General features: G+C 42.7%; 1 protein-coding gene across 1 annotated transcript in view; it reads right to left on the reverse strand.

The window, feature by feature from the left end:
* Positions 1–10,349, reverse strand: part of LOC122539789 (ADP-ribosylation factor-like protein 5B) — a 35,546-nt gene extending 25,197 nt beyond the window's left edge. The window contains exon 1 of the mRNA XM_043674845.2: positions 9,849–10,349. Within this exon, the coding sequence (XP_043530780.1) occupies positions 9,849–9,894 (46 nt within the window). The 5' untranslated portion in view covers positions 9,895–10,349. The remainder of the gene's footprint in view (positions 1–9,848) is intronic.
* Between the last annotated feature and the right edge of the window lie 865 nt (positions 10,350–11,214).

Here is an 11,214-nt window from a genome sequence, read left to right on the forward strand (position 1 = left end):
CCACATGGTGGCTCTGAAGTGATATAAAGGCCAGACCAAGTAAAGATGTCAGATCTTCCTGGGAGAGCTAAGCTGTGACTTCTCTTCAAATCTAATCAACATGTTCACCACACTTCATTCCAAATTTATTTTATTAATTGAATTCAAATTGTCGTTTGCTGTTTGGAAATCAAAATTTATGTCCCCAGAACAATGGCATGAGGTTCTGGATTCCTAGTCCAGTGACATCACTATCTCACAGCCTCTGTAAGCAATGCACAAGTCACCCCTTGGGAGATTTTACTGAATAGGAACCTGGCCTCAATACTCACATGCAGCAAAACTACAGGATACCTGAAACTAAGTCTGGCTAGAGTACAGTGGACATTTCGTTGTTCACTGGAGTCATATGTACAGCGTGGAAACAGGCCCTTCGGCCCAACTAGTCAATGGCAACCAGAAATCCTAAATTAATCTAGTCCTATTTACCAGCATTTGGCCCATAAACCTCAACCCTTCCTATTCATGAACCCATCCAAATGCCTTTTGAATGCTGTAATTGTACCAACGTCCACCACCGGCAGTTCACTCCAGCCACACATTACCCTCTGCACAAACAGGATTTACTTTGTTTTATTGCTGCCTAAAGACTGTCTGCAGCATCAGTGTGGTGAAGGGAGGTGGAATCCAAAACAAATTTCAATTACAATTGAAGACTTTGTGCCAGGGAGGGAGACCCAGCTTAGACAGACAGTACCATGTTATTTTTGTATCAGTGCACAAGCAACATTTAACAATCAAAATCCTACATGGCCATGTATTTTGGTGGCATGGAATGTGCAGATGGAGAATAACGTTTCACACAAATTGTCAACTCTGCTTCCTACATTACAGCAGTTTAATTAAAAAAATGTGTGAAGTACTTTGGGATATCCTGGGTTTGAGAGCTGTGAACAAGTTTTCCCCTGGTCAGTGTGCAACGTAGCAGTCATTTCCAGAAATGGAGGAAATCAAAATGGCCTAATACTCAAGATGGGGAAACACCATTCATCTAAGGCAAGTAACAGTCAGGGTAGGCTGGTTGGAAGTGTGCACAGAATCTCATAGGAAATAGGAGCAAGAATAGATTATCCAGCCCTTCAACGAGGTAAAAACAATGACTGCAGATGCTGGAAACCAGATTCTGGATTAGTGGTGCTGGAAGAGCACAGCAGTTAAGCCTGCTCTGCCATTTAACATGATCATGGATGATCCTCTCCTGGTCTCAACTTCACTTTCCTGCCCACTCCCCAGAGCCCATTATCACACTTCATCAGAAACATTTTTCTTGAAGCTGTTAACGGATTCTGCTTTGACTGCACTCTAGGGCAGTGAGTTCACAGACTCAACCCTCCATAGTTTCTCCTCAGTTGTTTTGAGCTTACCTCCTCTCAATCGAGGCACTCGTTCAAGATGATCCTATGGGGCATCACCTGTTCAACATCCACCTTACTGATCCCCTTCAGTGGTTTATATACCTTAGATCACGCCCACCCCCATTCTTCTGAACTCGTGAGTCCAAACCCAAACTATTCAACCTTTTACAACAGCCCTTTCATCCCTGGAATCAGTCTGGTGAACCTTCTCTGAACTGCCTCCAGTGCAAACAAAGTAAGGAGGCCCAAGACTGGACACCCGACTCCAGGTGTGATCTCACCAATTTGATAATTGGTTCTTTTGCAATAAAATGCCAGGATTCCACATTATATGCTACCCCACATTACCTACTCCACTCAATCCACTCCAGTTGCCATGGAGGTGTAGAGCATGTGGAATGCTGTAGGGATTATTCCTGGTAAAAGCCCTGCAGTTTTCCTTACACGTGAAGCAATCTGCACATTACAGCCCTGTCAGTCACAGATGATTGCCTCATTGTAGAAAACAGAATTTGATGTAAACCTGTTTACCCTCAGCTTTATTGCAGGATCAGATCAAACTTTGTTTTAGTGCCTGATCATATTCATGACTTAATTGGCAAATAACTGGACATGTTAGCTTTGGAATTTTAGTTGAGTGCTGTTTGCCTGTTCAAACAGGTGCAGGGATGCCTTCTATCAGAGAGACACACACAAAGGGTCTCAGTTACAGGTCTTCCATTTTCAGATGCCAAGGGACTAGCTGTGACTTCCCAGAAATTTCTTTCATGTTTCCTCTTCTACCATCTCCTAGTTGACATTAAAGCTTGAATACACAATAGATTTTCAACAGGAAATAGATCTGCTATACAAGGCTGAAACATTCAAACTGACCAGTGCACAACTTTGCTGCCTGCTCATTAGCAACATGGAAAGGTTAGGGCATGAAGTGAGCATACCAGATGCCGTGAATTAATATTCCACAGCCGTGTGAAGTGAAAGCAGATTCAATAAAATCTGCATGCCTCTGATCAACAAACTCTGCAAGCTGCAGGATAGTCCCAGAAACCTCTGAAGGTGATATCCTTTACCATGGAAGTTAGGAACTGTATTACCAGAAGTAAAACAGATTTCTTTGAAGTAATTATATTGCAATCTTTTGAGATAAAACCACTGCAGATCTGATCAACAGCCAGTGTCAATACACAATTTAAAAAGCTTTTGTGAAGTCAAGAGTATGCTATTGCTGATGAGGAATACAACCCACTCAGGTGTATTGTTAAGCTACTTGGACTTGGCATTTAAGCCTTTCCAAATACCTTATTCACAGGGGTTTATTCATCACTGTTTCCAACAAGGTCCATTTCTACAGTTAATTAGAGACCTTCAACTTCAATCAGAATAGAATTTCTTTCTATGCTCTAGGATTGTTCTAGAAGAGGCTCAATCTGGAGGGAGTCTCAGTGAAGCTGGCCCCAAGTACAAAACCAGTTTGTTGACAATAACTCATTTGCACACAAGCCACAGCAGGAGATCGAGACAGTGGCCACAGCAAACGTTAGCGAGTCTCTGTGCAAGATAGAGACTTCCGCACATTACCCAACCACCAGAACAGATGTCAGACTAGTGAGCAAACTAAGAAAGCTTTAAAATTCTCTTGCTAATGAACATCTGAAAAATTGCAAACGGACTCAAATAACTGAATTGATGCAAAGGGATAATTAAATGCAGAACAGTGATGTGGCTCCAGTTCGATCAAAAATATTATTGGAGGCCTTCCCCGGTTCAATGCTGACTAAGATTCTTAAACAAGATTCAAAGCCTGGAATTCCCCACAACTGATGTTCAAAGTTATTGAGCAGTTTCATGTCAGCATTTCAAGAGGCTGCTTTGGAGAATCCATGCCCAAATAAACAAGTGAACTGCCCCTCCCGGCCTGGTCCCTCATGTTACTACAGCAGGTACACATCCTTTCCCACAACTTGTTACTTTCACATCACAGCTACAGTACAATTGCATGAAACTAAAATTGCAATTTACAGCACTTGCACACTGAACACCCCAAACAGCCAAATGAGTTCTATTCAAATTGTCATTTTTGGAACATTAATAAGTTTGTAAAATCAGGCAGACCAAGTTCCCACAAACAGCAATTTTGATATTGTCCAGTTCATTCACTTTAGTGGCTGACTTCGGGCTAAATGCTTGCTAGTGAGAAACAATTCTCCTTCCCAAAGTAAGTTTCACTGGCACTGAGTGCCCAGGGTCTTGGTTTGACTTATTGGTGATTTTGGAGCAGGCTTGAGGGGTCTGAATGGCCTAGCCCTGCTCTTACATTCCATACTGAGTGGCAGTGGTTAGCACTGCTGCCTCACAGCTCCAAGGACCTAGGTTCAATTCCCCTCTCAGGCAAGTGTCTGGGTGGAGTTTGCACATTCTCTGGGTGTGCAGTTTTATTCCCACAATCCAAGTGTGCAGATTAGGTTGATTTCTCATACTAAATTGCCCAGTATCCAAAGATGTGCTGGGGGGGGGGGGGGAATGAATCTGTAGGGATTCTAAGACTTCATCCAGAACTGCACTGGAATGCCAGCCTGTATTTTTTGCATTCAATCCTCAGGAGACAGACCTGAACACAACACGCAACATTTGTCAATGGAAATCAAACAAACTCCCTGCTAGGTGGAGTCATACTTGGCACAAAGGAGGGTGGCTGTTCTAAGTTTGTACGCAAGATCCAGGACATGTCTGCAGCAAGTCCTCAGGGTGGTGCCTCCACCCAACCATCCCCAGCTGCCTCAATTATCTTCCTTCCATGGTGTGGTCAGTCAGATGTGGGTTGTTCATAGATTACACAGTGGTGAGCATCATTTTCAACTCCTCAGATATGAAGCAGAGCACTACACAGGCTTGGGCTGACAACTAGAAAGTAACACTTGCATACCCAGGAGCCAGAAAAAGGTAATCTCATGTTGGAGATGATCAAATTACTAGGGGTCATGAGTTCAAAGAGGGGAAAAGTTTAAGGGAGATGTGTGGAAAGTTCTTTATGCAGTGGAAGGTAGGTGCCTAGAATACATTGCCAGTGGAGGGTGCGGAGGTAGGCACGATAGTGTCATTTAAGACATTTAAAACATCTAGACAGATAAATTAATGGGCAGGGAGCAGAGGGATACAGATCTTTAGAAAGTGGGTAACAGGTTTAGATAGAGGATCTGGATCGACACAGACTTGGAGGGCTGAAGGGCCTGTTCCTGTGCTGTAATATTCTTTGCTCTTGTACTAATCATCAATGTTTGCCAAAGTCATCACTATCACTGAATCTGAGTCACAACAACTTAAGGGTTATCATAGACCAGAAAATGAAACAGTTCTGTGGCTCCAAGACAAGGTTAGAGGCTTGGAATCGTAGGTTGATCAACTCCCCTCCTGACTCCCCAAAGTCTGCACAAAGCCAAGTCAGGAACACGATGGAATACTCTCCACTTGCCTGGATATGTGCAGCTCCAACACCACTCAGGTTTGACACCGTCCAGTACAAAGCAGGTAATTGGTACCAGAGATAGCTGGGCAGCTTGGAGACGTGAGCAATACAGGAGGAGCCTTCAGATCCCTGCAAGGCCAGGAAGTGCTCTTTCCTCTTGAAGAAAAATATATCTTAAGCCTGAAGAAAGCCACTTGAATTCTCCTTGAGCTCTCAAAGTTATGGCTATTAACCAGTACATCTGAACCAGTCACCCTGTACCTCCTGCAAGTGAAAGTAGATGGAGGGGGAAGATAAATGAAGCAGCATATCCTGATAAGCCAAAAGCACAATTTCAACAGATCCTCTAGACAGAGACCATTGAACTGCCTTGCCAACTTTTCACTATCTGTAACACCCATGTTTTCTGGCTAATTGGATATATACAGCAGAGATGGGTTATAGAAGGGATTAGAGTTTTAACTTGTAGAGTTACCTGCCATTTGTTCATACTTGTTTCTAACTACCAGTTTGAACTATTTGTTCATAAACAGATTAGTTATTCAAGTGCAGAAACCTGGCCTACACTGTCAACTTGGGGCTGAAAGAACAAAAATGAAATTGTGGAATTTTGCATATTTTTAGAAAATGAAACTTTATATTTGTGGGAACTCCAGGATTAGTGAGGTTTGTTTACAGCACACCATCTCTGAAACAACAAAATGGGAGAAATGGGAGCCAAGCCTCCAATATCTCTCCGATGAGCAGCTCATTCCTCACCCTACCCAAGAGCTGCTGGAAGAGCCATTTTGCCTGAATAAAGAGTGTAAACCACTGCTTGTACAAGGGAACTCAGAAGCTGAGCATTCAGTCCACAGGAAATCAATGTTTACCAGTAATTCAGGAGCACAGTACCCCATTGTCCCATTAAAACATTTCAAAGCTGTGACTTAGTGGCTATTGCAAATCAGCTCAATCAAAAGGTCATAAATCAGTCATATACAAGATTTACTGTGGTCATCCAATGCAACACACCCCACTGCCAGAGATTATGGGCAGCATGGTGGCAGTGGTTAGCACTGCTGCCTCACAGCGCCAGAGACCTGGGTTCAATTCCCACCTCAGGCAACCGTGTGTGGAGTTTGCACATTCTTCCTGTGTCTGCGTGGGTTTCCTCTGGGTGCTCCGGTTTCCTCCCACAGTCCCAAAAACGTGCAGGTTAGGTGAATTGACCATGCTAAGTTGCCCGTAGTGTTAGGTGAGGGGGTAAATGTGGGGAATGGGTCTGGGTGGGTTGCTCTTCGGAGGGTCGGCGTGGACTTGTTGGGTTGAAGGGCCTGTTTCCACACTAAGTAATCTAATCTAAAAGATTCGACCTGACTAGACTAAAGATAACTGAGAATCATCTTACCCTCATTCTGTTGTACACTAAGATCCCAAAGAGAAGTTCAGGAATTCTGTGTTGTGACTGATACACTGAGCTTGCGGTGTATAACAGTCACTGAATTAATAAATGCAGCTAGGATTCAAAAGTACTTAATTGTTTGCAAAAAAAGACTGCTGTTCCAATCTCTAGAAACATTGACTTTTTACATTTGCTCCTACCCTTAGCTTTGTTCCCAATAACTGTACTCTACCCAAACTGCCAAATTCAAAAATGACCAGGTAGTACACACACTTGCTCCTGCACGGATTAATGGACTTGTGCAAAATTAATTTGTTACCTTTCAACATGCTTATCAACCAGCTTTAACAAGTTAGCAAGCATTAACACAGCACAAAACAGTGTTATGTAAACCAGGAGAGGAAATTAAATTCCAAATAGATTTTTCAACATGCAGTTGAAACTAGAATACCTAGCCCTTTGCAGTCAGACTGTAAAACATTAAGGTATTTAATTGGTGGCACAGTGTGAACTTTTACTTGGACAAGCTGGCTCAACACCTGAACAAGGATTGGAAAGCTACACTGACAGGGATACGATGGGGGGGCCTAAGGAGTGGTTCATTTACATAACAGCTGGGTCAAATAACTGGTCTCCAGGCTGGAAATATCATATGATGAACAGAACAGGAAAAGCTTAACAGGAGGACTGATGCAAGCATGTTTACAGTAGGGTCACTTTAGTGGAACCTTGTGTGTATGAGCTAAGTGTTTTTAAATATTGACAGTCTTCAAGTACTGTGGTTGGCTGGAAGTCATTAGGGATTGGTATTGATCATCAACTGAAACAAGCAACGCTGAGTGGGACTTTTTCTATATCTTGGGTGGAAAGTATTCATTTTCACTTCAAATCTAAACAGCTGCTTATTTAAGTGTTTTTGATTACAAGCCAAGAGTACCAGGCACAAAGAAAGCCAATATTACAACTTTAACCAACAGTAAAATTAGAGGCAATATCACATACATTCCTTTCAAGTAGCATATAAGGAAACTTCAATTGGAGCACTTTGAACAGTAACAGAATGAGTTGATAGCTAAAAACAGCTGATGGTCAAATTTCTCAAATTGGGAAGGAACAGTGTTCGCAATCATATCTGGACAAAATAATTCAGCACATACTATAGTTTTCTTCTGCATTTTAAAAAAAACATGATCAGTTATTATTCATTTAACCACCACTCCCAAATTTCCTAGGCTGAAGACAGGCTGACTGGGTCAGGGAATCAATTAGTGCTCTTGCTCCTTCCCCCTCCCCCTCCCACCATCACCAGTCACAACACAGACAGCGACCAATGCAATAAACTACAAAGGAAATGGGACCCAGCTGCTAGTGGGTGAGGAGAAAGTCCACCATCTGCTGAGACTATCCACGTGAAATGAAACACCGCACTCTTGATGGGTTATAGGATTAATCCTTTTCCACCATTTCTTCAAATAATGGGAATCAAAAGATCATTATTGCAGGTGGGGGCAGCATCTTTTATATGGATTTTAACACTTGTTTATTCTTCTTTTAAAAAGTTCCATTAAGGAGCAGCAGGTTATCAAACTTGTGTAGTTTCAAACTACATGGGTTAACTGGGAGGAAAACAATCCATTCAGTTTTGATAATTCATTCCATGAAACAAGTCTAACTGTTCATTCAGTGAAGAGAAACAATGACTTCAAAGGGCATCCCCAACTGATTGCAAAGTCCTTTCTGACAGAGGTAGGAATAGATGCTATATAAATGATTTTTGTATGCAAGACTTAATACATTCAGAATGTACACTTAATTCAGAAAACACCACCTTTCAAAATCCAAAGTGAAGAATTAAAGTTGAGATTCAATTGTATTCTGATTTACTCCAGTTTAATCCTTAGATTCTGATACCTGTTGTTCAGACCAAAGTTCAGGCATTTTAGACAGTTTAACAATAATTTACAGATGAAAGAATCGAAAACAGATCGAGAAGTCACATTCCCAGTTTTTACAAACTTGAGGTCAATACAAAGAAATAAAACAGTATTTATATTACACTGTTAGCAACCAATTTGCAGTAAGCTCCGACAAAAAAGGTAATGACCAGTGTTTCTGGGGTGATGAGAAATCAATATTGGAAAGGACATCAGGAAGAACTCATCTGCTCTTTAAAGACCTTGTCACTCAAGGCTTTTGATTTAGTATCTCAGCTCCCAGATGACTCCAACAGTGCAATACTCCCCTCACTGCAACAGCAGCACACCAGTCTAGATTTTAGAAGTCCCAGTCCAGGAATTGATCCCACAACTGAGCTGCAGCGGACAGAGGAAACAGCGGTGTTTGGTTGGGGGGGGCCGGGCCGGTTGAAATCACAGTAAGTTTCACATCTCACTGCAAGGCTTCATGGATTTATCTCAGATGTAACATGGGGCAGGTTAAAGAAGAAGAAGTTGTTTGAATGAATGGTGCTTTATTATACTAAAACATTTTATCCTGTCTAAGTAACCAATAGTCCATTATACCATCAGATGTGTCTTAATTACATCACAATAGCCAATCCTCTTCAGTGTAGATGTTTGCTATCGTAGAACCCAGCAGAGTTTATGCCAGTTTAGCACATGAACACCACACTTCTCCGCAGTCCCCCAATTCTGACTTGTACTGACTTCCTAACTACATTCTCTCCAATTTATCTGAAGGCTTTCCATAATTACAGTGTAAAAAGTCAAGACACAGTCAGTCATTCTAAAAATGAACTAAAATCTCTGCAGGAAGAGGCCTGAGAGAAGGAGTTGCTACCACTATTTTGACTTCAACTTACACTGAGCTTCAAACAGATGCCATGCAGCTATTGGACACAGTAACAAAATTTAGATTGATACAGATGACTAGATAAAAACAAGAATTCATTTCACTTCTGATTCCAGAGACTAAAACCTTTCCTCACCACTCAAACAAACATTCATATTGTCATTGCTTCACAACCAACAGCCCTCCACTTGGTTAGAGGCCAAAATTATAGCAAGCATAAGAACTTTAAAAAGTTCTGTAAAGATTTTGATAAAAGAGCTCAGGCATGAAGTACAACTCTGTCCCTGTCTCCAAAGCTGCTGTCTGACCTAATGGATATTGGGACAGTTTGTTCCTAATTTAAAAAAAAAGTCCTCCCTAGTTATTTCAAACATGGTCTTTTTAAAAATCCAAATTTACTAAAATCCTAAACGTCCTGGCTCTTAGATGGTTAAAAGTAGATCCTTCAAGTATTACACACAATACGTTTGCAATGCTATAAAGCGTTTAAATATTAGTTTCTCCACATAAAACAAAAGTAACAAAAAAAGTTACCAATGGAGAACGTTACATTATATCCCGTTACTGCTGAAAGTCTAGACACATTTGGGCAGACAATTCGTTGGAACAGGGCATCTTACTCAAACCTGGATCCTTTTGCCTCGGGATTAAAGTTATCCCAACAACAAAGAATGTAAATAAAGATCAGATTTTGTCTGAATCTTGGAGAAAGGGAGGAGGCGCGAGTCAGTAAAGTTTGCAGGTAGCCCCCGGGGAGGAATGGATTGGGGGGGGGGGGGGGGGGGAAGATTCTTACCTTGGTTACAGAAGAAACTCATCAGTTTGGCCAAGAACATCCCCATCTTGATGTGGTTGTGTTTTTATATATATATATGTTTTAAAAAAAATACAGAGAGTCAGGGATTCACTGGAAACAGAAAGACAGCGGAGGTCGAAGATGATTTCCGCGGCTGCCCGCAAGCCCCTGTCGATCTTTCTCCCTCGATGCCGGCCTCCGAGGCCTAGCCCCAACTCAGATACAAGACCAATGCAGCCCGGAGTCTATTTCCATCCAATGCGGGGCTGAAGGCGACCAGAAACGGGGCGCCTTATCCACCAGGGCAGGAGATGGGAGGAAAGGAAACTGCCAGGGCTCAAAGGAAAAAGAATAACCGAGTCTTCTGGCTTCCCAAGAGGAATAAAAGTGCTAATAATGCTTGTTTTTAACAAAGTGATCCGTCTGAAAAATTCCCTCAGAGCTCGGCTGAGGGCCCTTGCAGTAGCTGGAGGTCAGTAAATGCTACCTCTACAACATAACGATCCCACCTCCCACCAGGCGCTCAATGCCAGAGCCAGCCTCTCCTCCCTCTATTTATATCCTCCTTCCCATCTTGATCCCACCCCTTCACCCAGCATAGACCAATCACAGACAGGAACGTCCAATACGTCATTTACAGCCCTACCTCCTTAGTGAGCCTTTCCAAAACCAATGGCTATCCCAGTGTGACTCTATCTCATGATGGAAAAGAGGGTTCCCTTATCCCTCAGGTCTCCACCACCCCCACAATGATCAATTTCAGCCAACAAACCAACCAACACGAAGTACGGTGTCTTGGAGTCAATAGTTAAAAATCCCACCACACCAGGTTATAGTCCAACAGGTTTATTTGGAAGTTACAAACTTTCGGAGAGCTGCTCCTTCATCAGGTAGCCAGGTGGGGCAGGATCATAGGACACAAAGTTTATAGTAAAAGGTAAAAGTGACATAAAACTGACTGTCCAACACTGGCACCTCCACATGTTGGAGACAGTAAGGACTGCCGATGCTGGAGGCCAGATTTAATAGATGTGAAACTGGAAGAGCACAGCGGGTCAGACAGCATCCGAGGAGCAGGAAAGCCAACATTTCTGGCACGCGACCCTTCGTCTGGACTGGGAGGGGGAGGGAGCCCAGAAGTATACTGAGGAAAGAAGGTGAGGCTGGCGGAAGGTGGGATGGTGTTAGGTGGATGCAGGTATTGGGTTATTGTGATTGGCAGACTTGTAAAGGGTGGCGCAGGAAAATCACATGAAGGGTACATGCCCGAAACGTTAACTCTCCTGCTCCTCGGATGCTGTCTGAGCAGCTGTGCTTTTCCAGCGCCACCATTTTCAACCGTGACTCTCCAGCATCTGCACTCCTC

The sequence above is a fragment of the Chiloscyllium plagiosum genome, unplaced genomic scaffold (genome assembly GCF_037043375.1).
Source record: "Chiloscyllium plagiosum isolate Xiang-an unplaced genomic scaffold, Cpla_swu_hap1 HiC_scaffold_32, whole genome shotgun sequence".
Taxonomy (NCBI): Eukaryota; Metazoa; Chordata; class Chondrichthyes; order Orectolobiformes; family Hemiscylliidae; genus Chiloscyllium; species Chiloscyllium plagiosum.